This window comes from Vipera berus (genome assembly GCF_964194415.1).
Source record: "Vipera berus genome assembly, chromosome: 9".
Classification (NCBI taxonomy): domain Eukaryota; kingdom Metazoa; phylum Chordata; class Lepidosauria; order Squamata; family Viperidae; genus Vipera; species Vipera berus.
The window spans coordinates 8,999,787-9,027,348 of NC_138212.1; the positions used below are offsets into that span (position 1 = coordinate 8,999,787).

Genomic DNA, 27,562 nt, shown 5'->3' on the forward strand with positions numbered 1-27,562 from the left:
TTCTACAGTTACAGCAAAGGCAAAAGTTCTAAGACATGGGTCTCCAACCTATGGTCCGTGGCCTGGTACCGTGCCGTGGCCTATTGGCCACTGGGGCCTGGGAATCGCTGGCAAACCCCCCCCACTCACGGTAGCACCACCGCATAGGCATTAGCAGCCCCATTTGTGTATGCGTGGGGACATTAGCACCGCTACCAGAATCACACAGGTGCCAGCGGCCCACTTGCGTATGTGCGTGGATGGCAACGGCCCATTTGTGCATGCAGGCGGGTGCCAGGGTGTGCCTACCATGGGCACGCATGGCCCACTTGTGCATGCGTGTGCATGCTAGCACCACCATTATGCGCGTGCCCATTTGTGCACATTTCCCTGCTGCTTCCTTTCCTTCCGAGCCTCCAAGCCGGAAAGGTTGGAGAGCTCTGTTCTAAGAGAGAAAGAAGCATGGAGTGAACATATATAAAAGAGAACAGGTGAGTCCAAGACATGAGAGACTCACCCATCTTAAAACTCTGGATTGAACTGAATTATTTGCCTGAGAGTTCATTTGATTTGAGTCTTGATCAGCCATCACTAGCACATCCTAGAAAACTGTTTTTATTCCTGTGAGCTGCAAAATGAGAACAACTTTTTATGAGATACCCATAGCCACCCATAAACAGCTGCCTTGAGGAAACAGAAGTTGCAGGTGGGCTGCCTGAAGGTCCTGACACAATCCACAGTAGCATAGATGCTCATGCATTTCCAGCAGAAGATGGATGGTACAAACAAGTATGCAGCTTCAGTTGCTGCTAGTACTGTATCGCCAGCAGCATATTTCATGAAAAGCTAGACAGGGGTAAGCAATCGTGGCTCAGGAATTCTGGGAGTTGACGTCCACGAGTCATAAAAGAGCCACGGTTGCCTACCCCTGAGCTAGGAGGTTACAGCTTATTGGGCCTGGGGAGGGGAGTAAAGATCTAAACAGTTTTATTTTACGGATTATTTATACTTGTAGAAACCAGCAGCTTTATGCTTGTAATTAGAAATCATATAAGTCCTCTACAGGTAATCCTTGACTTACGGCCACAACTGAACACAACATTTCTGCTGCCAAGCGAGACAGTTCAAGTAAATTTTACCCCATTTTATGACCTTTCTTGACCAAGTCGTTAAGTGAATCACTGCAATTGTTACATTAGAAACACGCTTGTTAAGCGAATCAGGCTTCCCCATTGACTTTGCTTGTCAGAAGGTCACAAGAAGGGATCACTTGACACTGCAACCGTCATAAACATGAGTCAGTTGCCAAGTGTCAGAATACTGATCATGTGACCAAGGGGATGCTGCAAGAGCCTTGGTGGAGCAGTGGGCTAATGCCTCCTTAAGTAACACCAGCTGCCTGCAGTTAGTGCAGGTTCGCGTCCCACCAGGCTCAAGGTTGACTCAGCCTTCCATCCTTCCGAGGTAGGTAAAATGAGGACCCAGATTGTTGGGGGCAATTAAGCTGACTTTGTAATAATGCCGCTGGTGTGTGTGTGAAAGCCCTAATAAGCAGGCATATACATAGAATGAAGGCTATTGCTAAGCACATTGGTTTGTGCTTCTAAGATTGTAAGCCGCCCTGAGTCTTCGGAGAAGGGCGGGATATAAATGGGATTAAAAAAACAAAACAGTTGTAAGTGTGAAAAACGGCTGTCACTTTTTTCAGTGCGGTTGTATTATTATTTTATTTATTTAATTAAATTTTTTTTGTAACTTTGAACCGTCACTAAATGAACTGTGGTATGTCGAGGACTACCTGTATTACTGTAATTCAAGTACGGTGACCACTCCTTACTAGTTCTGCAGCTTTCAAACTTGCTGTCTGTTTAATCTATCCACTGCAATGGATTCTGAGATGTATTCTACGATCACAAAGGAGGCCTTCAAACCCTCTTTTGTGGGCTTTAACTCTGGAGTGGACAACATTTTGATAGCTGGAAACTATACTCAGATTTTTTTTTAAAAAAAAAGATGCAATACATGGAGTGATGATTAATCACAAGGGCAGAGATAAGATGCTTTGAGGATTTTTTTCCAAGTTGATATATATATATATATATATATATATATATATATATATATATATATATATATATATATATATATATATATATATATATATATATATATATATATATATATATATATATGTGTGTGTGTGTGTGTGTGTGTGTGTGTGTGTGTGTGTGTATATATATATATGTGTGTGTGTGTGTATATATATATATATATATATATATATATATATATATATATATATATATATATATATATATATATATATATATATATATATATATATATATATATATATATATATATATATATATTCCTTTTCCTTAGACCTACTTAAGGATGAGCAGTGCAGCGTCCATGAATTTCCTACATCCTCAGGCTCACAGGCAGCTCTGGGGCTATGAAAAGGCTATAATTTGGAGGTATATGATAAAATATATTTCCCAGGAACTAGAATTCTATCTTAGAATGTATTCAATCTCGTGTCATGAAATGTGCAATTGTCAGGCAACTGATTGCAGTGGAAAAGGTAACTTGTAAGAAAAATGTATATGCCATTATTAATGGAACTCTAATTGAGGCCTGCTTAATCGGTAGCGCAAAAACTGCATAGATCAACAGAGACAAAGAACAATTGAATCTTTCAGTTCCCGAGGTCTACATACAGTACTTGTTTACACTAAGTAAGGATCATGGCAAGAGCCATTGGCAAGGAAAGGACAAACTAAAATAGTGGCTGAGGGAGAAATTACAGAAAAGAAAAACGTGGAGAAACACTTTTCTTCCAAACTGAAATAGTGAATTTAATGAAGCTACACACAAGATGCATGACTATTCAAAAAATATAGTTTGTACAATTATAGCTATGGAATGTACTGAACACTAGATGTGGTGAACAGCTATCAATTTAAGCATAAAGGGAACTATGCACTAATAGAAGACTGGGCTGTAAATTATCACTAATTCTGATAGGTGTATATTAATCTCTAAAATCAAAGATCAGGCAATTCTTAAAAACAAACAACTGGCACTCTTGTATTCTGTTTGCAAGCTCTCCATATTCATTTGGTTGGCCGCTGTATTATGCACAGCAGCAAACTAGATGAATCTTAGAGACCTTCTCTTAAGAGGTAGAGACTTACGTTCAAACTCATCACAACAGATTAATTTTCATCAGTTTTGATGTGGAGTACAAACCCTTTTAGTGTCTTCTGCCTACCTAGCCTGATCAACCTAAAATGTTACTTCACAAATCCAAACACCCCGTTGCTTTCTTGTGTGCTCTCAAGATGTCAAGTGCTAAGGGAGAAGGAATAAGAATTGAGCTTAAGGGCCCAACCCTCAGTCTTTCTCATGCAAGCTAAATAATGTCACTAATGACCAGGCTAACTTTCAAGTTATACCCAAGTGACAAAATCAAAGGAGGAAGAAAAACCTTGATGACAAAAATCGTCGCCGCCAAGAGCTGTAGCAGAATCCTCACAATTGTGGCTTTAAAAATATGAACACAGTGCATCTTTTGTCTTTTGTGAAAGGTGTGAGAAAGAGAGTCGTGCTTGCAATATTTCATCTGGGACCACAGAGACTATGGCTATTGCAGCAGGTGATAAAAGGAAGCCCACTTGAAGTACTAACTAGGTATCCGCTTTGCTTTGCCATGTTAGGCCTGAGGTCACTGTCTATCCTCAGATGTAAAGCATTCCACCTTAGGAAGCAGTGACCCATGCCAAACAATTCTCAAACCTTTTACTTGTGGCCTTGTTTCAAAGGCCACATAGACTTTCTGTTAGGATTGATTCCCTTAGCTCACAGGTGTCAAACTTGCCACATCACGTGACGTGTCGCGACTCTTTTTGCATTGCCAGCAATGGGGTGGGCGTGGCTTCAGTAGGATGCATCTGGCCCGTGGGCCGACAGTTTGACACCCCTGCCTTAGCTTCTTCTATAAGATTAGGTCAGGGGTAGGCAACCTTGGCTCTTTTATGACTCCTGGACTTCAACTCCCAGAATTCCTGAGTCAGCCAGGAATTCTGGGAGTTGAAGTTCACAAGTCATAAAAGAGCCAAGGTTGCCTACCCCTAGACTAGGTGCTTGATATCACCGGGCTTCTGAAACCCTGTCAGGGTGCCATAACCCATCATTTTGCAATCAGCAACAGCAACTAGCCCCAAATAAATAAAATAAGTGGTAAAGGCCTATTTGATGTGCTGCTTCCAAGCTTGCAAAGACAAGTTGCAAATATTCAGGGGCGATGCCAATCAAACTGAAGCAGGCAGGGGAAAGCTTATACTCTATATCGACTGGATGACTGCTGTCTACAAGTGGGACTCATGACAGAAAGCTCTTCCATATCAATAACCCCTTCCAGGGGAGTGGATATCCCTCAATTTAGCGCTTCCACTAAATGTTTTTTTTCCTGCATGAAGATTATGGAAATGCAATTCATACGCAAGGAGCTGCCACGAATGTATGAAAGTCAAGCCACCATCCAGCCTGTTTCTGGCACTTCCTAGACATTTTCAGTTTCCTGAAAACGTTCCCAGGTAACTTTTTGAAGTTTCCAGAAGCAAGCAACAGAATCTTACTCCAAAGAAACCTCCAACCTTTCAGGAATCAAGGGATTCCTTTAGAATCCTGCAAGCATCTGCCAAGCTGCTTTGTAAGAAGCTGCACGAAAGGACCTCTCCGGTTAAGCTGGTTCCTCCAAGGATCAGGATACAGGAGGATGGAGGAGGAGAAAGCCTCTCTGGCAGGTGACTGTTCCAGGAGTAATTCTGGAGGATCCAGGAAGAAACAAAGGCAGCATATGTCTGAATGCACCACACCCCCAACTAACCAGGAACAGGCCCTCCTCCTCCCTCTCTCCCAAAGAGCCATCACCTTCCTATTAAAGAGCACCTAGGAGCAAAAGGGAGAACAGCTGCCTACAAACAACAAGGGCTGGAAGCAAAAACCCCTCCTCCACGGTTTCCCCCGGAGGAGGACAGCATCTGTTCACCATGGCTACCCCATCACACCTGAACTAGTTGCACACCACGCCGTGCCAAGCGGCACAAAGGGAGGAGCGGCTTTGATAGCAACCGGGGCGCAAGTTCCAGGAGGCTCCCTGCCAGCTCAGCTGCCATCCCCAGCCGGGGTTTCCTTTTTTTTTTTCCTCGGGAAGGGGAAGCGCCCCTGGGACCCAAGTGCACGCCCGGACGAGCGCGGCGAAGGTGGGCAGCTATCAACACCGACGGAGGCCACTCGGAGCATTGAAAAGCAGCCGGCAGAAGTCACTGCTGGAGCCCGCGGGGCCAGGCAGCAGCGCTAAGTCAGCTGGAAACCCACCCGCCCCCTCCTCCTCCTCCTCCTCCTCCTCCCCAAGGCCGCCCAGGAGCGAAAACCGCCGCAATCCACGTGCAGGAGACGCGGGCCCGGCTCGGAGCCCGAGACAGAGCCACGGCGGAAGGGCTGCCACGACGCTCCCTGCCTGCCTGCCTGCCTGCCTGCAGCCCGGGATGGAGAGCAGCCACCACCGGCCCCGCCGGAACCTCCGGCCCGAGCATCGCAGCCCAGCTGCGGCCAGTCTCCCAGGAGGAGACGCCCGATCCGAGGGGGAGGAGGGAAGGAAGGAGGGAGGGAGGGAGACAGCGCGGCTGCCCGGAAGGTCGACCCGCCGCCCCACCGCGTGCACGGGCCGCTCCGCCCGGCGAGGAAGGGAGCGGGCTCCGTGGCGCCAGGGCCGCCCTCCTTGTCAAAGGGGCCGCGCCGCCGCCGCCGCGGGATTCTCACCGGCTCCTCCTCGCCGCCGCTGCTGCTGCCGCTGTCCCCCAGCAGGCTCTGCAGGCGGCGCCAGCTCCGGCTCAGGCCCAGCAGGCTCCCCAGGGTGGTGTCCCCCGTCGTCGTCGTCGTCGTCGTCGTCGCCGCCGCGGCCCGCTCGCCCTCTCCGGAGGCGGCCCAGAGGAGCAGCTGCGGCGCCAGCAGCGAGATCCGCGCGCGGCTGCCGGCCCCGGCTCCCCGCGCGCGGCACCCGCCGGGTCGTCCCGGAAAGCGACCCCGCGGCACCCAGGCCCAGGAGGAGGAGGAGCCGCCGCCTCCCGCCGCCGCCGCCGCAGCAGCCGCCGCCGCCGCCATCTTTAAACACTGAGCTGAGACTAGGGGGCCGGGCCACCACAATAACAATCCTCCACCAGCGCCTCTAGCTCGCGGCGCGAGGCAGCCTGGGAGTCCGAGTTCCGCGTCGGGCAGCGGTGCCCTGAGAGAAAAAGGAGGGGGCGAGACTCCGGGACCGCGGTTCCCGGCGGGCGCCGCGGGCCGGAAACGCCCGTCTGACGTAGATGCGGATTGTGGGGGAAAGAGTCCTAGCTGGCGCTTGGCCCTCTGCAGTCCGGCTGAGGCCGTGAAAGAGGAAAACTACGTTTCCCATCGGGCACCGCGATCGCACTGAAGCTGAACGGCCCTTAGGCATGGTGAACGATTGAGTCGGGTGTAATGGTCGCTCGCCCTAGAGAGAGAGAGAGAGAGAGAGAGAGAGAGAGAGAGAGAGAGAGAGGGAGGTCGGAGGATCTTTTAGAATGTCTGTACAAAGAATAAAATTCGGGTTTTGCCTGTGCTTTACGGCGCAGAGTATTACTGCTCTCTCCATGCCCTGTTGCAAGAGAAGTCTTTTAAAACCGCTAATAGGAAGTGAATCTCCTTTACGTTCACTCTGGAATGCAGCTGCAAGACTACCGGTCCCAGGATGCAGTGCGATTCCCTTTCCGTGAAGAAACCCTATACCAGGGGTAGGCAACCTCGGCTCTTTTATGACTCGTGGACTTCAACTCCCAGAATTCCTGAGTCAGCTATGCTGACTCAGGAATTCTGGGAGTTGAAGTCCACGAGTCATAAAAGAGCCGAGTGTTGCCTTACCCCTGCCCTATACCAATCTCTCCTTAAAAACTTCCAGTGTGGGTGTTACCCATTCAGTCATGTCCTACTCTTAGCAAGGTCTCTCCACACCTTCCCATTTTTGGGGGAGCTTTTTCGATATGCTCTGGCCGGTGTCCTTTCCTTCGACCCCCAATCTTTCAAATTTAATGGCCTTCTCCAGGGCATCACCCCAAGTGACCCGGCCAAACTGTTAGGTTAAGCCAGGGGTCTTCAAACTTGGCCCTTTTATGACTTGTGGACTTCAACTCCCAGAATTCCTCAGCCAGCAAAGCTGGCTGAGGAATTCTGGGAGTTGAAGTCCACAAGTCATAAAAGGGCCAAGTTTGAAGACCCCTGGGTTAAGCAAATGAAGGATCACAGCCCGCTAAGCCAAGGAAAGGGGGATTTTTTTTCTCCCCACCCCCAGAGGCTGGGGAGGGCCCAGCAAAACAGGGCCGAGTGGGGCGCCCAGCAAAAAAGAGCGGGCCCTGGAGGGAGAGCGGGCCTGGCCGGACGGAGGCTCCCAGCCTAGCCTCGCGGTTCCAAGGACGACCGTCCCCAACGGCGGGGGGGGGGCGACGCCTTGCAGCCGCCTCTCCCGCCGCGGGGCGGAGCGCCAGCAGCCCCGAGGCCGCGCCAGCCCGGAGCGAGTGAATCAGGTAGGAGAGGCTGTGGCGGCCCCTTCGGCCGTAACCGCCCCTTCCCCTGCCCTGCCCTGCCCCGCTCCGCCTTCCCCGCAGCGAGAAACCGAAAGAGACGCCTCCCTTTTTGCGCCCTGCTCGCTCCCCGCTGAAAATGTCCGGGTTTACTTTGGATCTGGGGCCCGTCAAGGAGCCCATCGGCTTCATCAAATGCCTGCAATGGGTAAGCGAGCGGTCGCGCCCGGAGCCGCCCAGCCAAGCGGTCGCGCCTCGGCGGGGCTGCGCGGCGGAGAGCCAGGAATGTCGCGCAGGGCCCGCAGCTGGAGCGGGCTTCCACCCCCACCCCCACCCCCAAAAGGGTGGAAAACAACGCAAAGGAGGCAACCGGAGGAGGGGGGGGGGAAAGGGGGGGGTGCCACGCGCGCGTGCCACGGCACGAGCGCGCGTGCAATCCGGGCTCTGCCATTTCCCGCTGGCCTCGCCGCTCCTGGGGGAGGATCGTGGGTGTTTTGGGGGGGGGAAAAGAGAGACTTGTTGCAGCCAGTTCCTTAGCGCCCCCCCCCCGCCCCACTCTCTCGTCCCGAGCAGCATCGGGTGAACTTTCCTCCCGCCCGCTCTGCTTTTGCCCACTTTAGCGTCTCCGCCTGCATTCCCCCCCCCATCTCCTTCCCTTCCCGTTGTTCTCCCCCCACCCGCCCGCCCGCCGGATTTATAAACCCAGGCGTGGCCTCCGGGCTGCAAAGTTTAATGCTTCTAGGAAACGTATTATGGCTTTCCCACACCCTAATCCTCCGGCGGTCTATTTTTGGGAGTTTTTTCCTCTCTTTCCCCCCCGCCCCCGCCTTCGCCGCATACCGTAGTTGTGCTGGGTTCGCCCCGCAAAGCCTCGTGCCTAAGCCGTGCAATCTGCGGCGAGGGGTCCCGCCGGGTTCCAACGGGTCGCTCTTAAATCCATTAAGAATTCTGCCTGAATCGGTTGGGGTTCTCACACACACACACACACACACACACACGACTGACCTCACACACACACACACACACACACACACACACACACACACGACTGACCTCTTTCCCAGGAACGCCAGATCCAAAGCGCCCGTTACGTTGCTTGAAGGAATCCAGAGAGGCTTCTAACAAGCGGCCTGGGGCTAATAGCTGAAAATGGGATCTTTAGCCAAGTGGGGAGGGGGTTGCAAGGGAAAAAGGGCCGTGTGGGGGGGGTCTGATCCAGGGGTCTGTGGGGGAGTGAAATTGGTATCTTCTCCGAAGAGGCGATTATGTAAGTTTATTCGTGTTGGGGGGGGGGAGGGAGAGAGAGCAAAATGGCACCTCTGTCTTCTACTGCTACCAGATGGTGTCCCTTTCAAGGGAAGGCTGGCGTGTGTTTGTGTTTCCTGTACTGTAGTCTGATTTATTGATAAAAGGCTGGGGGGGGGGGCTGACTGCTGGCAGTTCAACTCGGGGTACAAACAGCTTAGCTAACAGAAGAGGGGTGTTTGTAGTTCACACTTGAATTGTGTAAGGATGCGGTGGCTCAGTGGGTTAGGACGCTGAGCTTGTAGATCAGAAGGTCGGCAGTTTGGCGGGTCAAATCCCGAGTGCTGCATAGCAGAGTGAGCGCCTGTTACTCGTCCCAGCTTCTGCCAACCTAGCAGTTCGAAAGCACGTAAAAATGCAAGTAGAAAAATAGGGACCACTCCGGTGGGAAGGTAACAGCGTTCCGTGCGCCTTTGGTGTCTAGTCATGCTGACCACATGACCACAGAGACGTCCTCGGACAAGCGCTGGCTCTTCAGCTTTGAAACGGAGATGAGCACCGGCCCCTAGAGTCGGAAACGACTAGCACACATGTGTGGGGGAACCTTTACCTTTACCTTTACCTATGGCACTACTCTCTGAGCTGGGTGGTTTTCTTAATGACGTTTCATTACCCAGTTGGGGGGGGGTAAATGAAAAGTCTGCAAGAAAACATGCAGGTTCGGAGAGTGCCAAGGACTCCACATAATAATCGTTTGGATTTTTTCCAAACTTGGCAACTTTAAGATGTGTGGACTTCAACTCCCAGAATTCCCAGGCAGCAGTTGAAATCCACACATCTTAAAAGTTGACAAGTTTGGGGGGGGGGAAACCAAACCCATTGGTTTTAGATATTATTGAGGGGTAAGATGACTGGTTTGGTAATTTTTTTTAAAAAAAATGTTTCCAGTGTCTGAATTCTGGGAAAGAAAGCATTTTAATATTAATGAAATCCCCAGTGTTTATTTCTTTGGGAATTTGGGGGCACCTTAAATACAGATAGATTGATATCTCTCATGGAAGCACATAATCAGATTCTTTAACACTGCACTACATTATGGTTCATAGTACATTTAGTCCTCGACTTACAACTGTTCATTTAGTGACTTTAAAATCACTGAAGAAAGTGATTTATGACTAATCCTTGTACATATGACTGTCAGAGCATCCCCATGGTCACATGATCAAAATTCAGGCGCTCAACAGTTAGCATTTATTTAGAATGACTACAAACATACCAGTGTCCTGATCGCTGTTTTTGATTTTCCCAGCCGGCTTCTGACAAGCAAAGTCAATGGGGGAAGCCAGATTCACTTTACGACTGCCTGATTCATTTAGCTGTAATTCATTTAGCAGAATCAGGTGTACCTCACTTAATAACCGCCTTGCTTAGCAACAGTAATTCTATTCCTAATTGTGGTTATAGGTTGAGGGTTACCTATAGTTAAACTGTTGAAGGAGAAAGAATTCTCAAATGATCGATTCTGCCTGGAGTCTTCCAGTAAAACAATGGAGCAGCGTGTTCAAATGCATCGCCTGGGTAGACCACAAACAGATGCAGCAAAACCTAACATGTCCTTGTTGCACCTTTAGAAAGTTGTACCAATGCGGTTTGTGAGAAAGGCATTTGAGCATGAGTAAGAGTGTGATACACCCAAATACTCGAGTACAGTATCTGATTGTTGATCATGGCTTTGATGGGGCTCTCTTTTTAATATTATATTAATTCCATAAGACTTTCAAACAGTGCAGGGTAGGGATTGTGGTGATTCATAAGTACTACCTTAGGGAAACCTGAGATGCTAGATTTCTGTTGAGCATGGTCCTCCACGATGTGAATTCAGATTCGCTTTCAGTTCCAACTAGCATGGCTAATGGTCTGAACTATACAGGCTGGGGTTAATGGGTATTGCAGTCTTCGGTGGGTGCTGACTCTCAACTTGCTGAGAATAATCAGAAGTGAAGTCGCCATGAATGACGAAGGTCCTTACTTTCTTCCCATGGCCAAGTCTTGATGGGGATGGTCTTTTTCAACAAATTGGAGGGCACATGATTAGAAAAGGTGTAGAGGTAGACCGTGAATCAGACGTTATGGAATTGTTCAGGCTAAAGAGGAGGGCATGCTCGCATCCAAGGCTTTGTCTTGTGCTGCAAAGAAGAACTACTGTAGATAAACACTCCTGGATTATAACGCACCAGCATCACCACCAGCGTCAGAAATAAGGAAATGTGATCCGAGACATCTGGAGGCTGAGTTCAGCGTAGTGTTTGTTCAAACTTTGCAACTTTAAGATCTACTGCCTGGACTTCAGTTCCCAGAATTCCCCAGCCAGTAGGAGTTTTACGTGGAGTTAAACCATTTGAAAAGGACCAAGGCTGGGTTGTATACGCTGTGCTTCTGGCCATTTCAGCATAGGTCTTCTGAAATCCAGACATGGTTCAACAGACTTTCCTTCTTCTGAAACATGATTCATTATTTTCAGGCCCATTGATTTTCAGTGGGATTAAATATGACTGATGTAATCTGCATCCAAATCATTACATCCCCTTCTTATTTTCGCCTTGTAGTCTATTTCTGAGAATAAAGAATGGTGGGGGGAGGGGGGGCAGCTATTTAAGCCTCCTTGAGCTCCTTAAAGAAAGCATGAGTTTTTAAACATAATAGGGACCCAATTTTTGGAAGAAGCTTTGTTCTTTTTTCATGGAAAAGAAATGCCACAAGCAAGTATGCTTAGTTCCTTGTAAAGTCTTTATTGATTAGCCCTTGGGCCATATCAAAGTGCCAAGTTCCAGCAACAAATTGTTACTAAAATTTGAAAAAAGCAATTTAAAATGGAATTTGATAAAATACATTTTAAAATGGAATTAGAATAAAATACAATTTAAAATGAAATGGTAATAAAATACAATCTAAAATGAAATTGTAATAGTGTACAATAATTTAAGATATAGATAAAATATGATAAAATTATATTTCGGAGTCGCCCTTGCAATCTACCCCAATCAGTAGCACATATGCAGATCTCAACTGAACCATTTTGTTTAAGTACTGTGCTATGTTAAATGTTATTTTCAAGTTCTGGCTAGACATAAGGTAAGCTATTTTGATATGGGGACACAAGCAAGTACATTTGTATTCAGGTAATATATGCTGCCTAATTAGCACTAGCAATAGCACTTAGATTTATATACTGGTTCACAGTGCTTTACAGCCCTTTCTAAGAAGCTTACAGAGTCAGTCTGTTGCCCCCAATAATCTGGGTCCTCATTTTACTGACCTCGGAAGGATGGAAGACTGAGTCAAACTTGAGCTAGTGAGACTCAAACTGCCGAATTGCTGGCAGTCAGCAGAATTAGCCTGTAGTACTGCATTGTAACCGCTGTGCCACCATGACTCTTAATTGGTGGCTCCTTGGTAATTAATTAGAGGTAGTCCCCAACTTAGGATTTTGAGCCCAACATTTCTGTTGCTAAGTGAGACAGTTGTTAAGTGAATTTTTCTCCATTTTACAACCTTTCTTGTCACAGTTGGTAAGTGCATCACTGCAGTTGTTGAGTTAGTGGCATGGTGGTTAAGTGAATCTGGCTTCCCCATTGAATTTGCTTGTCAGGAGGTTGCAAAAGGTGATCGCATGATCCCGGGACACTGCAACCGTCATAAATATGGGTCAGTTGCCAAGTGTCTGACTTTTGATTATTATGACCATGGAGATGCTGCCACGGTTTTAAGTGTGAAAAACAGTCATAAGTCACTTTGTTCAGTGCTGTTGTAACTTTGGCCACTAAATGAGCTGTTGTAAGTTGACTACCTGTAGTTCTTAAATATTTTGAACAAATACTCCAATTCTTTTTGATGTTTTGCCTCCCCAAAGGTCCCATTTGTGACATTGAAACCAAATGCTATAATTTTGAAAAACCCCAAGTTTTTGCACCCCCTGGAATATCGTCTCACACCCCTGGTTGGGAGCCCCTGACCTAGGGGGACCTAGTGCAGGCACAAGCCCACCTGTCTTAGGCCTCTCCTATCCCCTGAGATACCCCATGCTCCACTTCCCATTCCTTGGGGTCCCCACAGCTTCTCCACCCCTCCAATCACAAGTCAGGGATTGCTCACTTACTTTTCAAAGATCTTGAGAGATCAGGAAGTCTGGATAGGGGAAGGAGGACAGGCTGTTCTCTTGCTGGGCTAGTTGTAGTAGGAGATGACCAGTCTGAGCCCAGAGGACAGCAGGGTCAAATGCATCCTCAGCTTGGCGTTTCTATGCCCATGTCAGAGACCTGAGTCCAGTCCCTCCCTCCTCTCCTTGAAGTCCACTGACAACTTATCTCCAGTTTGCCTTGACTGTTAGTATTTTGGGTATACGGAGCATGAAATAAAGTTATATTTTTGAACTCTGTCCTGGCTCCTGATTTCTTTCACCTGACACCAGATGGCACAACCTCACATGCCCTGAATCGCTGGTCAAATGGGCAGCCGTCTAAAATGGGCAGACCGGCAGATAGATAGCCAGCAGAGATTCTGTCTCTCTCCACGATGGAAGTTGGAGGAGGAACCTCTAAGACACGGGTAGGCAACCTTGGCTGTTTTATGACTGGCTGGCTCAGGAATTCTGAGAGTTGAAGTCCACGAGTCATAAAAGAGCCAAGGTTGCCTACCCCTGCTCTAAGAAGTTATTTCAGTAGAAACACCTGGGAGAGGAAAACCCAAGGAAAGAGATGATTCTGAGATGACGGCATCTCACACATGATATGTTGGGCAAGGTTGTTCCAAGAACTTAATGCAAGAATAATTTTGCTGGATGAGCCCTCCAGGCAAGCATTAGATTTTTCTTACTGACCAACTGGAGGCCTCTGGCTGCTGGCAAATGAGCGAAGGAAACAAATCCCTCTGTTGTTACTCTTCGCTTGGTAACCGATATTTGGAAGCCTGCAGCCCTCAACTTGGAATGAGTGTCACAAATATTTTAACCATTTCTGAAACGGAAAGCATTCAAGTTTTGCATGATTTTGATTGCTGTCTGCTGCCCTTTTTCCAGCTGTATTTTACCCTTTTTTTTTAGGTTGGGCAAAAAGAACTAGTCAGGATTATGTATGCACAGCAGGTTTTGTGGGTGTATTCTGCAATGTAAGAGCATTATCTGGGCATTTCTATTCTTAATCCCTTCCCTAATGATCCCTAGTGTGGAATTTGCTTCTTCTACAACTGCTACATTGGGCTGATTTCTTAACTGAACTGTCCGCTGTGACCTCAAAATCATTTCCCTGGCTTGTTGTAGATAGTTCAGACCCCACAATCGCTTGTTCTCACCCAAATGGGGTTGGCTTTACACTTACGCTGAATTTGTCACTGGGTGATCCTCTGGAGCTCTTCACAATCACGGTTGACTACCCCACTCTGAATACAGGCAGTCCTCAACTTAATGACCACAATTGGGACTAGAATTTCCATTGCTAAGCAAGACGGTTGTTAAGTTTCGAGTCGTGCCCAATTTGACAACATATTTTGCTATAATTGTTAAGTGAATCACTGCAGCTGTTAAGTGAATCATGCGGTCAGTAATTGAATCTGGATCCCCCCCCCCAATTGCTTTGCTTGTCAGAAGTTGATGGGGAAGGTTACAAATGGAGTTGACATGACCCTGGGACGCTAAAACCATTGTAAATACGTGCTGTTTGCCAAGCTCCAAAATGTTGATCCCATGACCAATTCGGATGCTATGATAGTCATAAATATGAGGACTGGTTGTAAATCACTTTTTGCAATGCTGTTGTAACTTTGGACAGTCACTCAATGAATGGTTGTGAGTCCAGGCCTACCTGTGGCTTGTTATTCTCTAGACCAGGGGTAGGCAACCTTGGCTCTTTTATGACTCGTGGTCTTCAACTCCCAGAATTCCTGAGCCAGCCATGTTTCCAAACTGAGCCATGCTGGCTCAGGAATTCTGGGAGTTGAAGTCCATGAGTCATAAAAGAGCCAAGATGGCCTACCCCTGGTGTAGACATTTGGCAGGAATATATGCCAGAGCTGTGCACGTCCTGAGAAGAATCCAAAGGTAAACAAACAAATTCTTCAGAATTTTTTTTTTAAAATCAAACAAAAGTTGACATTTACAGGATTTCATGTTGCATTCCAAGGATACCAAATGAAGGAATGGATATGGGTGCAGCTATTCCTGTTCTCCTTCAGAATTTCAGCTATAGATAAGTCAATTCGCACATTGCATAAATCTCCAGTGTACATCCCAAAGTACTGGCATACCTTGTTTTACTGCGGCTTCACAGATATTGTGAGGTTTTTTTTAATAAGATCCTTCACCAGTAAAAAAAAAAGTACGACGTCTGGATGGTTAGCATTTTTTTAGCAATAAAGTTTTTTTTTAATTAAGGCATGTACATTTTTTAAAGTCAATGCTATTGCACACTTAATAGACTACAGTATAATATAAATATAACTTGGTTATAACTTGCAATGGGAAACCAAAACATTTATGTGACTCGCCTTACTGTGATATTGCTTTATTGCAGTGGTCAGGAATCGAACCCACAATATTGCTGAGGTACACCCGTACATATTGTTGATTTGTTCCTGCAAACTATGGGCCAATAATAATTTGCAGAATGGATAGGCTGCCCAACTCTTAGTGACTCTGCGTGGTTTACAATGGTTAAAACATTTTTAAAAACAGAATAATACAAAAAAAACCTCCACCAAAATATCACAAGACAATGATGGCAAAGAAAATAAACCCACAGGGCAATACAGAGGAAGAAAGAGATATTAACTGTCCTCTTCAAATACCGGTATATTGTTTTCTTTTAAGCAATAGCTAAGGACATTCACCTAAACAGTAGATTAGGTGACCAGACTGCCTTTTGACCTGTTCTAAAATGAACATTGTTTTTTTTAATTCTGGAGCTTTTTTAAAATGATAGATCATTTTGTTTTTTATTTATTTATAGAAATACGATTTTCTTTTTGTATGCCTCACTGGATGACTCCAGGGAGAGAACAATATAAAAGTGAAATTAATCATGATAGCATAAAATAGTCTATGACACTGTTTTGATTGGCTGCCAAAATTAATTTTTAAAATAGCTCTGGGGCAAATGCAACAGAGATGCAAATTGGTTCTGAATTATTTCCTGTGCTCTGAAGCCTTTTGTTCCTAAGAGACAGATTTCAGAAAGAATGAAACCAGGAGATGCTTGTTTGTTTGAGTTCTTATATACGGGTAGTCCTTGACATACAACCACAACTGAGCCAAAATTTCTGTTGCTAAGCGAAACATCTGTTAGGTGAATTTTGCCCCACTTTCTTGCCACGGTTAAGTAAATCACTGTAATTGTTAAGTTAGTAACACGGTTGATAAGTGAAGAAGGTCACAAAAGGTGATCACATGATCCTGGGACACTGCAACTGTCATCAGTATGAGTCAGTTGCCAAGCCTCTGAATTTTGATCATGTGACCACGGGGAAGCTACAATGGTTCTATGAAAAAAACGCTCCTAAGTCACTTTTTTCAATGCCATTGTAACTTTGAATGGTCACTAAATGAAGTGTTGTAAGTCAAGGACAATCTGTAGATTTCTAAGTCCCTTGTGGACTTCCAACTCCCAGAATTCCTCAGCCAGGCAGACTGGCTGAGGAATTCTGGGCATTGAAGTCCACAAGTCATAAAAGGGCCAAGTTTGAAGATCCCTGCTCTAATGGTATTTTAGGGCCATTCACAGAAAACCTGGCCGGGTCCTTAGGCGTCCATGTGTGGAGATTTCTAGGTTTGCCTTGCCAATGTGTGATCATCCAAATGGACCTTTTGTCCTTCCCTTAGTTTTACATCCCATGGTGTGGTTGGTTATGTTCAGTTTCAGCGCTTCTATTCACATTGGGTAATAATTGTGTAAGCCTATGCTGGAGAGAGGAAGTTCACAATAGCACGAGGAAATCCAACAGAGCCAAAGGGGAAAATTCTTCTCTTGCCCCTTAATCCGTAGGACATATTGAGTGGAGATACAAGACATCAGTCATTCCTGGGTTCAACTTTTCATTGTTCTTTGGTTGCCCTTAACAGTTTTAATTTAGAACTACAATCTTCTTGGGGAGGGAAGATTTTCTGGTAAGCAATAACTGAAGCAAATTGTAAAATGTTGCACAACAGGTTCCTGGCTTTAAGTATGATCTGACTTTGTAATAATGCCGCTTGGTGTGTGTGTGAAAGCCCTAACAAGCAGGCATATACATAGAATGAAGGCTACTGCTAAGCTTGTAAGCCGCCCTGAGTCTTCGGAGAAGGGCGGGATATAAATGGAATTTAAATAAATAAATAAATAAATAAATAAATAAATAAATAAATAAATAAATAAATAAATAAGATGTTGAAATAGCAACCTTGGCTTTCCGAAGAAAATCGGTATAGGAATGAAATGTGTGTTTCAGGAATTTCTGGATAGGCTCTCCTAAATTTAAAATGAAAATGACCTGCTTTAAATGAGCCTGGAGGGTCCTGTGGATTTTTTTTAAAAAAGGTGCTATATTTGGAACCCAAGGAAAAGTACATGAAGCATTTTTTGGAATTAAAGCAGCCATATTATTTTCCAAGCTTTAGCCATTTGAAGAGAATTGCTTTGAAAGGTGTTTCAAAGACCTCTTTGGATTTGCACAGCCTTAGTTAACAGGAGACTATTTTCTGGGTGTTACTCTTTATAGTGGAATGACATAATTTGCAGTCAGTCTGAGTAGATTGGCCTTCCTTAACTGACATGTACTTTTGACTGCGTCCTTAAGAGCACAGGAAAACTGTAGGAGATAAATTGGACTAAAAGATAAGTCTCTATTTTTCAGGGATAGGGATTCTATTATCTGTGAACCCAGCCTGTGTCATACAAACCCAACTCACATCACAGGGTTGTTGTGGGGAAAAATAGGAGGAGGAAGGAGAATTAGATATATTTGCCACCTTGAGTTGTCTGTAAAAATCATATAGATCGGGTAGTACATAAATAAAACTTAAATTGTTTTGGGTTTGATAAGGGCTTTGATAACATTTCCCACAATCTGACCATTACTTTCTCCCTTGTCATGCTGCAAACATTAATGCCTTGCATCAAACTTTAATACAGTGGAACCTGGGTACACAACTGCTTTGAAACTCATCGAATTTGGTATTCAACACATTTTGATGCAAAATTTTTGTCCCGGTACTCATTGTTTGTTTGATACTCAATGCACAAGCTAGAACTTGTCACTGTCGGCTGCCTTGTGACTCACTACATTATTCCTCGTGGGAAAAATTTGTTTGGGTACTCATTGTTTTTGATCCTCATCGCACCTCCCACAACCAATTAACAATGAGTACCAAAATACCACTGTATATTTTTTGGGAGCGGGGCATAAATTACAGGCTGAATCCAGCCAAGGGAGCTTATATCTTAACTATGTGCAAACCTCACCAGTTTGCCAAACAGTACAAGATATGAACCCACTCTCTGTTCTCTTGAAGTTCTTAAGAGATCTCTGCTGAAGTGATTCAAAGGATGGATCTCTAAGCAAGCTTTCAATAGGCCTAAATTGGAAGATGGTTTTGAAGAGCAGAAAGAATTATGGATTGTTCTTGTGAAGGCCCATACTGTGTTTGTCTCTGGAAAACATCATTGACATGTAACCTTTTTTTTGCCTCAATTTCTCATAGATATTCTCCATTTTTGCCTTTGCTACCTGTGGCGGATACAGTGGGCAAACATCTATATTTCTCACCTGTAAAAGTGGCCAAAATATCACATGGACCCGTGATTTCTTCTATCCTTTCAGGTGAGACTATGTCACTTTTTCAAATCCACGTGGTTGTTCTTGGGTGTATCTGCCTGTGGTTAAGAAAAGTTATTGTAGGAGATGACAGTTATTTGTAATTGAGATAGAGCTGGTTTGGGCCAATTCTACTCTTTTCCACAATCTGCCTTGTATGGTGAAAAATTGAAGGTTGGTTAAGGACGCCATCTTGAGTTCCTGGTGGAAAGACAGGATCTGAATCAAATGAGCAGATAAATATTTTTGTTGGAGAAGTTACAGTAATCAGGACACACATGGTTATAATATCCTGTGGCAGCTGAATATTTGGAAATAATTCTCATTCAGTTGCACAACCAAGAAATAAGGATGGAAGGGTAAATTTTGTCATCCATTTTCAAACACTTAGCAAGCCTTTTCCTCATGGCTGGTTCTATGGAAGGCATTTACTATTGGAAAAATTGCTTCCAATTTTTTGCTCCCCAAAGCCTATTCAGGTTTCCGAGTATTTATAGCAGACCTACTAGATTCTAATGCAGGGGTATCAAACTCGCAATGTCATGTGATATGTCGCGACGTGTCACGACTTTTTTTCCATTGCTGGCAATGGGGTGGGTACGGTTTCACTATGATGCATCCGGTCAGCGGGCCGGCAGTTTGACACTTCTGTTGTAATGGCTTTGTTCCTCATGCCTTCTGTCTTGTAAATTCACAGCATTCTTTTTTTTTTTGCTATGTATATGTACATTCAAACTAGACTGTGATATTTCTCTGTCATATGTGTGTGTGTGTGTGGGTATATGCATAATGCTATTTTTTGAGAGCTGAATATGATGAAATTTCATTTTAATGTATGCTGATTAGCAACCAATAAAGTAGCATACATTAGCAAACAATATTTTTTTATTCTATTCTATTCTATTCTGGATTCTATTCTATTCATTCTGAATTCTATTCTATTCTATTCTATTCTATTCTATTCTATTCTATTCTATTCTATTCTATTCTATTCTATTCTATTCTATTCTATTTTCCCCCAGCTTGCATGTGACCTGTGCAGGCCCTCACCCCGGTGGCACACACTTCCCAATGGCAGGCTGCACTCCTTACTGGGATTCCCACCCCGTTTCCCACTTTACGAGCTGCGTATCTTGGGATTATGGTGGTAACTGGGATTGTCATTGCTAAGAGATGCATTCGCATGATGTGGTGATTTATGACCACATTTCTTAGTGATGGCAATCCTGGTCCCAATTGTTGTAACCTATAACCTGAGGTCTATATGTATCCTGCCCAAGTATTGTTAGATTTATATATGAGATCTTCTGCGTAGAAACATACCTGATCTGAAAACACTTAAAGAAACTTGGATCAGCAAAAACTGCTGGAGACAAAGAAGCTTCCATATTTGTGGGAATGTATTCTGGTTGAAAAAGTGGACATTCACAGTAAACCAAAATTATGTTGAAATTACGACATGCCTATCCCTTTGTAAACCCTGTCCTATACTCTTTTTCGGCTATCTGATGCGAGTATGTAAATTTATTTTTTTATTTATTTATTTATTTATTTATTTATTATATTTTTATACCGCCCTTCTCCCGAAGGACTCAATTGCAGTATTTGCGACATGACACACGGGCACGCAAACACACAAGCTTTTCGTCAGCCTCATATGTATGGATGCCTGGCTGGGCAAAGATATGGCTGAAAACTGTCAGCTTTTCCTTTTTGTCGCCAGGTTGAGCAAAATTTCATTTGGACCTCTGGACTCGGCAGCAAAATGCAACACTACTTGGAGCTCGCCCATCTACTTGTTGGGAGATTTCTCCTCCTCTGCTGAGTTCTTTGTGACTTTTGCAGTTCTCGTATTCCTGTACTGCATCGGAGCCTTAATTCTGTATCTCGGTTACATGCACTTGTATCGAGGTGCTGGAAAACTCCCCATGGTTGTAAGTCAACTTGATCTGGCTTTTTACTTTGCTTTTCTATTATTTATAGCAGGGGTCCCCAACCCCCGGGCTGCGGCCTGTTAGAATCCAGGCTGCGGGAGAAATGGGCAAGCACGCGGGCACGTGAACCTCCACTTGCGCAAGTAGAGCTTTGTGTGCGAACGCAAACACCCTCTGCTCAAGCGCCTGACGCTCCCGCGAGTGGAACGTCATGTGTAAACGCAAGCATCCTTCGCTCGGGCACAAAACTCCATCTGCGTGTATGGAAGGCGCACCTGCGTGCTGTTCTCACAAATGGAGCTGTGCACAGACGTGTGTGCCTCTCCCCCCCACCCCCCGGGCGCCATGCCACCAAACTGGAAAGGTTGGGGACCACTAATTCATAGCACTGTTTGAAGGTATGCATACTTCATGGATGGGAAACAATCGTGGGTGCCATTTATCCATAAGGTTAATTTACTGAGCTGCAGTTTTATTTTTATTTGTTTATTTTTCATTTATATCCCATCTTTGATATTTTTATAAAGAGCTCAAGGTGGTAAGCATACATAATGTCCCCTCCTCCTCCAGTTTCCCCCACAACAATCCTATGTGGTGAATTGGACTTGAGAGAGAGGAACTGGCTCAAATTCACCCAGCTGGCTTTCATGCCTAGGATGGGACTAGAACTCACTATCTCCTGGTGATTGGCCCAAAGTCACCCAGCCAACTTTCACACTTAAGATGGGATTAGAATTTAATCTCCCTTCTTTTTAGCCAACAAGCCTTTCAAAAGAGAAAAAGGCTTCTGGAAAGGTGGGGTAACTAAGGCTAACATATAATTATTTAATTGAGATTGCTTTATTAATCTTGGGCAGACCAAGGATTTATCATACCTTTCTTTCATCATTCACTTACCCTCACTGAGTCTCATGCCGTTTTTTTAAAACCTGTTTCTAAAAGCAAGTTTTGAAAGCCTTATTCTAAAGGTATTTCTTCAGTACAAATATATTTTCCTCTTATTAGAAAATACCGTAAATATTATAGAGAAAACCCTTATTTGGAATAAAAGCAAGAAAAGTTTCAAGCGCAAGCAACCAGAGCTTGTAAATAGCTAAAGTCAGCAACTTTATTGCCTATTGCCTATGTTACAAGAATCTCACCAGACTGCTTGCCTTCCACTGGGAATGAGCAAGTAAAGGCTTCAGGGATCTTAGAGGAGGTCTAGCTTATGCTGCTTATTGCTGTGCAAAGACTCCAAACTGGGCCCTTGCTTGACCTCCTCCTTCCAGCCAAAGTGGCAGTTTCCCGACAAAAGATATTTTTAAAGCCCTAAGATTCACTTACTTGGTGATTTTTTTTAAATACAGTTTTCCTCTCATCTCTGTCCATTGCTCTATGCCTTTGGTGAGTGTGCAGCACCTCAGCCCATGCCTAGGCAGCTGGATGCATTGGAACAGTTAACTGATGCTGAGAAGAGGTTCTGCATCCTTCAGAGAAATATTTAACCATAACAGTAAATCTTTCTTCCTCTTTCTCTTGCCGCCGGGATTCCAGGAGCTGTGGTGAGTGTGACATCTTTTCTGTAGATCAAAAATACCTCCTGATCCACAAGGCAGGAGCTGTAATAGATATTACTAGCAAGCCCACCTGCTCAAATTTGAAATTCAGAAAGTTTGGGCCATTCCTTGGTCAATAAGCTTTTGGTGGATCCCATAGTTATGATATAGTCAATGTTAGTCCTTAGAGTGATAAGAGTTGATCTACTTGATCGTTTCTGCTAAAGCCTCTTTTTTTTTTCTTCCTTCTCCAGGACTTCATCTTTACAGTCATCATTTCTTTTCTGTGGCTGGTCAGCACATCAGCCTGGGCGAAGGCACTTGTCGATATCAAAATATCCACCGGATCCAACATAGTTACGGGAAATGAGTATTGTACGACACAGCCTGGGTTTTGCCATTTCAATGAGATCAGGAGGATGGGATCCCTGAATGTGTCTGTGGTACGTGGGCATGTGGTACATGGGGGGAGGAACAGGTGGCAGGGGTGCCATTGATATGAGGCTGCCACAGACTCTTGGCCACTCTGTTGGAGACAGAATAATAGGCTAATAATTCATGCAGATTGCATGTTAGCTGAAACTAGCAGTAAGAAGAATTGGAGCCAAACATGAATGGGGAACATTATCTTATTTTCCTTAATTCTGATCTCCTGTTTTTCGTCTTTCTCACTTTCTGATGATCACATCTATCTACTAAGCAACAGCTGCTGGGAAAGAAATGGAGAGGAGAATTCTGAATTCAGAAAGGGCAGGGGATGTTGCCTGAAAGGGTGAGGGGACACGGAAAGTGGACATAGGGTGCCTCAGCTACCAAGACTTGCAGGAATTCTGGGAGTTGAAGTCCACGAGTCATAATAGAGCCAAGAATGCCTACCCCCGATCTAGACAAACCGTCAGGAATAAGCGTTCTTTGTATTTATTTAGGAATATGCCTCTCTTGAGGTGTGTTTCACTAGAGCATGTTTGGGCATGCTTCAAAATTGAATTCCTCCACAACTCCTTAGGGCATGATGAAGAAGATAAAAACTGGCTGGGTTCCATACGCTCAACTTTGAGAATTTTGTGTTCTAAAATTTTTAGAACTTTATGTTTTGGAAAGGTGGTGTGAGCTTTGTAGGAAATACTTATACAAGCAGTTCCCAACTTGCAACTGGTCACTTAGTGACCTTTCAGGCTTATGATTGACCTTCCCAAAAGATATTTACAGTCCAGTTTTGAAGTTCCAGTGGCTGTCCCACTTCCACCCCCGCAGTCACGTGATTGCATTTCAGATGGCTTGCAATTATGGTTTTTTGCAGTATCCTGTAGTCTCATGACTGCAGTTTGAGACATTTTTTTGCTGAAGACTGGCCTTTACTTCCAGTTTTCGGCAAAAACGCCCCATAGCAAACGATGGGTTCACTTAAGTAGCCATAGTAGTGCTCACTTAATGACTGTGGTGATTTGCTTAACAACTGCTGCAAACCTACGAAAAAAGGCCGTAAAATAGGGTCAGACAAATGACAGCCTGCTTTAAGACTGCCCGACTTAATGACCATAATGGGCAGGCTCCATTACGGTCCTAGGTTGAGAACTACCTGTTTGTTCAAAATGAAAATGCTTCTGCTGGATCTTTCAATTCTCAGCGGTTCAAGTGGATTTCTCTCTATGAGGATTTAGTATCTCATTTTCTGCATTTCCACACAGCCCTTTGGGATGTGCCTTGTGTGTTTTCTTCTGCAAGACAGAATTTCAAGATGGGGCACTCTTTGGCACTGTGTATTGTTGCGTACATCAAAATGTGTTCCATTGCAAAAGAGCCCTGTTGCTTAGACGTGTTCCCTTTTCAGCTGTTTGATCTTTGTTTTTATATTTTGTCTATATTAGCGGAGGTGGTGGATCGATGAAGAACAGTTTCCCATCTCCCCCATCATCCTGCTCCCGCCCTCCCCCTCTTTTCATTGTGCTGCATGTTTGACATTTTGTACTAACTTACTTATGCTTTTAATTTATATATTTCGTCGTTTATGATTGTAAGCTGCCCAGAATTACCTTGAGATAAGATGGGCAGCCGATAAATTTTACAAGTAAAATAAAAAATAAATGTTCTCGAATAAAGGCTTGGAGCCTTTTTGAGTTAGAAAAGAAATCAAGCAGGAGTTTGTTTTATAAAATCAGGAATATTAAGGAAAAACGTGGTAAGGAAATTTCTCTGGAAAGTGACCAGGATGAAATGCCACGGCTAAAGCAGATAACATTCATCACAACTTTTTGTAACTGGAGACACATTTTTTTTGGCAGGGATTCCAGCAGGTCATGCAAGACCCAGGAGGGCCGTGTTGTCAAAATGTCACACAAATGAAGGGAGCCAATTTTATTTTTAGGGCGAGCATATTCTGAGTCTTTCCATTTTTATTGCTAGCTGCTTTCCATGGGTTGAACCTATTGGCAACCCATGGATATCTTGCTGGCATATCTTAGTTTTGTTTCCCCAATGTGAAACAGTTGGCAAACGTGCCAGACATTTTTAACCCTCTGTTACCAAATTTTTACCAGCATGGCACAGCTTGGAAACCTCTCCATTTCCCCTCAGCATGGCTGGCTCAGGAATTCTGGGAGTTGAAGTCCACCAGTCATAAAAGAGCCAAGGTTGCCTACCCCTGAACTATACAATATCATGTGTCAAATATATTGTTTGGAGGTACTGAATAATACATTTCCACCACTTTCGAAAGCTGGAATCAAAGCCTTTGCTTCAGTTTTCTGCTGGATCATCCAATCCATTTGGGCTGCTTAGGCCTAAAAATCTTACCTTTCCCACCTTCTTCTTCCTCTTAGGTTGTTGGCTTCCTCAACCTGATTCTGTGGGCCGGCAACGCTTGGTTTGTCTACAAGGAAACTCACCTACATAATCCTCCCTCCAGCGCTTCTCCAAATGCGATCAGTTCTCCGTCTCCTTCAGGGATGTGAAGAATCTGAAAAGGCCTTTGGTATGGAAAAGCGCCGTCCTCGCCTCAGGATGATCCTCGTGGCTGTTAAACCTTCCCTCTCCTCCCTCCCTCCGTTGTGTAATTGTTGTGTGAAAAATTGATGGGTTTCCCTTTGGGGTTTCATGTTTTGTTTTTGCTCCCATGCTGAGGACAGAACCGAAAGTGACACCATGCATGAGGACCATTATGCTGTGTGAAAACTTGTTCCCTGCATTGAAAAAGAGGATTTTGCTGTCTTGGGTTCGAAGGCTCCACCATGTTAATAAAAGATTGAGTGGCCAGCATTTCAATTGATCAAAGGCAGCTTGTCAGGGTTCAGTTGTCCCACTTGATATGAAGTGCCACCTCTATCACCATATGCTTCCTTAGAAGGAAGTCCCCCTCTGAATTCAGTGGGACAGACTGTCCATTAAGCATGCTTAGGATCCTGCCTTTGGATTCCCCTGAAGAGAGTTGCGCTTAAAGCATCCAGTTTTATACTGATCTTGCCTTTCTGACTGCTGTCCAGAATGCATAAATGCCTGGGTTTTGCAGTCGGTTTACATGGAACTCCAAATCAACCGTAACTCTGGGAGTTCTTTAAAGCTAGATAACTTAAAATGCTGGCAGTTGATCTTCCTCCCCCCCCAATATTCTCATCTACAAACCCAACAGACTTGGCTAATGTGGCCCTTGTGAGCATGTCGCATGTTACGTAGTTAAAGGGCCCCAGGTCCCCCAAAGCGACTGCACAACTTGAAGCTCCACAGCCACCACCACCCCTCTCGTAGTCTTGGTGCAACTGCAATAAAAGAGGCCACCGAGTTGTAATCCTGAATATTGTTGAATGTTGCGAAACCCATGGGCAGTGATCTTCCAGATTGTATTTAATTAGCTTGTTTAATGACACTTGAATTCAGATTAGGTTTTAGCCTGGCCTGGACTACTCTGCTTCTTTTCACAAGCTGGAAGGGGTCTCCTCAAATGTCACTCACGTGCTTAGTTAGCATGGCTGAAAAATAATGGCGCAGCCCTGGTGCAGGATGGCAGTGAATTCTGCTGATGAATCCAAGGAACCTGCAGGAAAAGTGGTGTCTGATCATGGCTTCCAATTTGTTGAAAGGGATTCTAAACAAGAGTTTAACTTCTAGTCCTTCTGGCAGACGAGGCATCCTTTAAAATAATGATCAGCATCACTCAAGGCTGTGAATTTATGCTTCTTCCTCTTAAAAAAAATGATCCAACCCAAAGCAAAATATATATGCCAAAGAATCAGGGCTTTCTATAAACTGTACAGAAGCTTAGGGGGGAGGGAATCACACTGTGAAGGAGTTGACAATTGCTTTTTTTCTGTCAAGCACCAGGAAATTCAGGAGATCCAGACAGTTCAAATGGGTTTAAAGATTTATTGTAATCTTGAGCTCTCTGCAAGAATCTGAACTATTAACGGCCAAGGGGAAGGAATTCAAGATGGGCTGGACTTAGATTTCTTGTGGGCTTGAAGGGACTGAAGACTGATGGTGTGTTTGACCCCTCCCTCCAGCTCAGCCTGGTCATCTCCTATATTTTCTGGGTAAATATACATTTTGTGATTGCAGAATTTGGTGTGAGGTTTGGGGGTTGGTGGTTTTTCTGGCACAATTTTCCAGATATCTTGGTTTAAATACTGTCATCCAAATATTTGGTTTTAATTTTTTTTTTTAATTGGCTAGAACTTGAGGTTCTGTTTGTCATGATGTCAAATACCAGAAATGAAGAGACAGGATCTCTGGAAGTGAAAATGTATCTTGCATGGTTTTTATTTTTTATTCTAACTACCAATAGAAGAGAACATTTGTAGCCCAAGGTTGAATTGTGGGGTCCTTGGTGCTCTCTGAGCATGGTGGTTTTCTTGCAGACGTTTTATTACCACACTAGGTAATATTATCAGTCCATTTATGCTAACTTTAATCATGTTTCCCATTCTGCCATGTATGAATTTGCCCCATTTGCTGCTGTTTTGTTGCCTTCGATGTGCCAACTTGCTTTGCCAAGGTATTCCACCTTGGTTGTGGAAATCCAGAAAAGTTTCCGATTGCAAACTTACGTAAAGAACATGTGTGTTCTTTGGATTGATTCTTAAAATAATGGACAATGTGATCAGCCGTGTATCAATTTTTGCTCTGATTCCTATTCATGCCTAGATGTGCTTGTATGATTTTTTCCTCCCCTTTTAATATAATTTGCATTTACTTTCTTCATTGTCTTTCTTTCATTTACAATTATTTTCATAGTAAGATGTTACAGTTAAACCTTCAATTTTTATATTTTGTTAGGGACAGCACCTAATCTGCCCCCCCCCAGTCTATATAAGATCAACCTATATAAGATCAACCTTTTGTAAAACCCATCTTATTCACTGTTATTCACTTAATCACTGTTCTTAATTTTACTGCAGGACAGTGAAAGCTAGGACTACAAGCTTACTTATTAAAA

General features: G+C 44.5%; 2 protein-coding genes across 7 annotated transcripts in view; one reads left to right on the top strand and one right to left on the bottom strand.

Moving 5' to 3' along the window:
- The window catches only part of KMT2B (lysine methyltransferase 2B), a 63,227-nt gene extending 56,683 nt beyond the window's left edge, over positions 1–6,544 (bottom strand). For 4 of the 5 annotated variants that reach the window (XM_081334256.1, XM_081334254.1, XM_081334255.1 and 1 more), the window contains exon 1: positions 5,809–6,543. In XM_081334256.1, the coding sequence (XP_081190382.1) occupies positions 5,809–6,150 (342 nt within the window). In that variant the 5' untranslated portion in view covers positions 6,151–6,543. Of the gene's footprint in view, positions 1–5,808 lie in introns of all 5 variants that reach the window. The other variant, XM_081334253.1, reaches the window with a different exon arrangement.
- Positions 6,545–7,668: 1,124 nt separating this feature from the next.
- LOC308672203 (synaptophysin-like protein 1) lies at positions 7,669–27,323 on the top strand. 2 transcript variants are annotated; one of them, XM_081334916.1, is made up of 6 exons: positions 7,669–7,791; positions 18,553–18,671; positions 20,389–20,599; positions 22,392–22,580; positions 24,957–25,108; positions 26,446–27,323. In XM_081334916.1, exons 1-5 carry the CDS (start codon positions 7,723–7,725, stop codon positions 25,086–25,088), a joined length of 720 nt encoding a protein of 239 aa, XP_081191042.1. In that variant the 5' UTR covers positions 7,669–7,722; the 3' UTR covers positions 25,089–25,108; positions 26,446–27,323. The 2 variants fall into 2 exon arrangements, with proteins under 2 accessions (XP_081191042.1, XP_081191041.1); XM_081334915.1 differs by having other exon boundaries at positions 24,957–27,323.
- Positions 27,324–27,562: the final 239 nt, after the last annotated feature.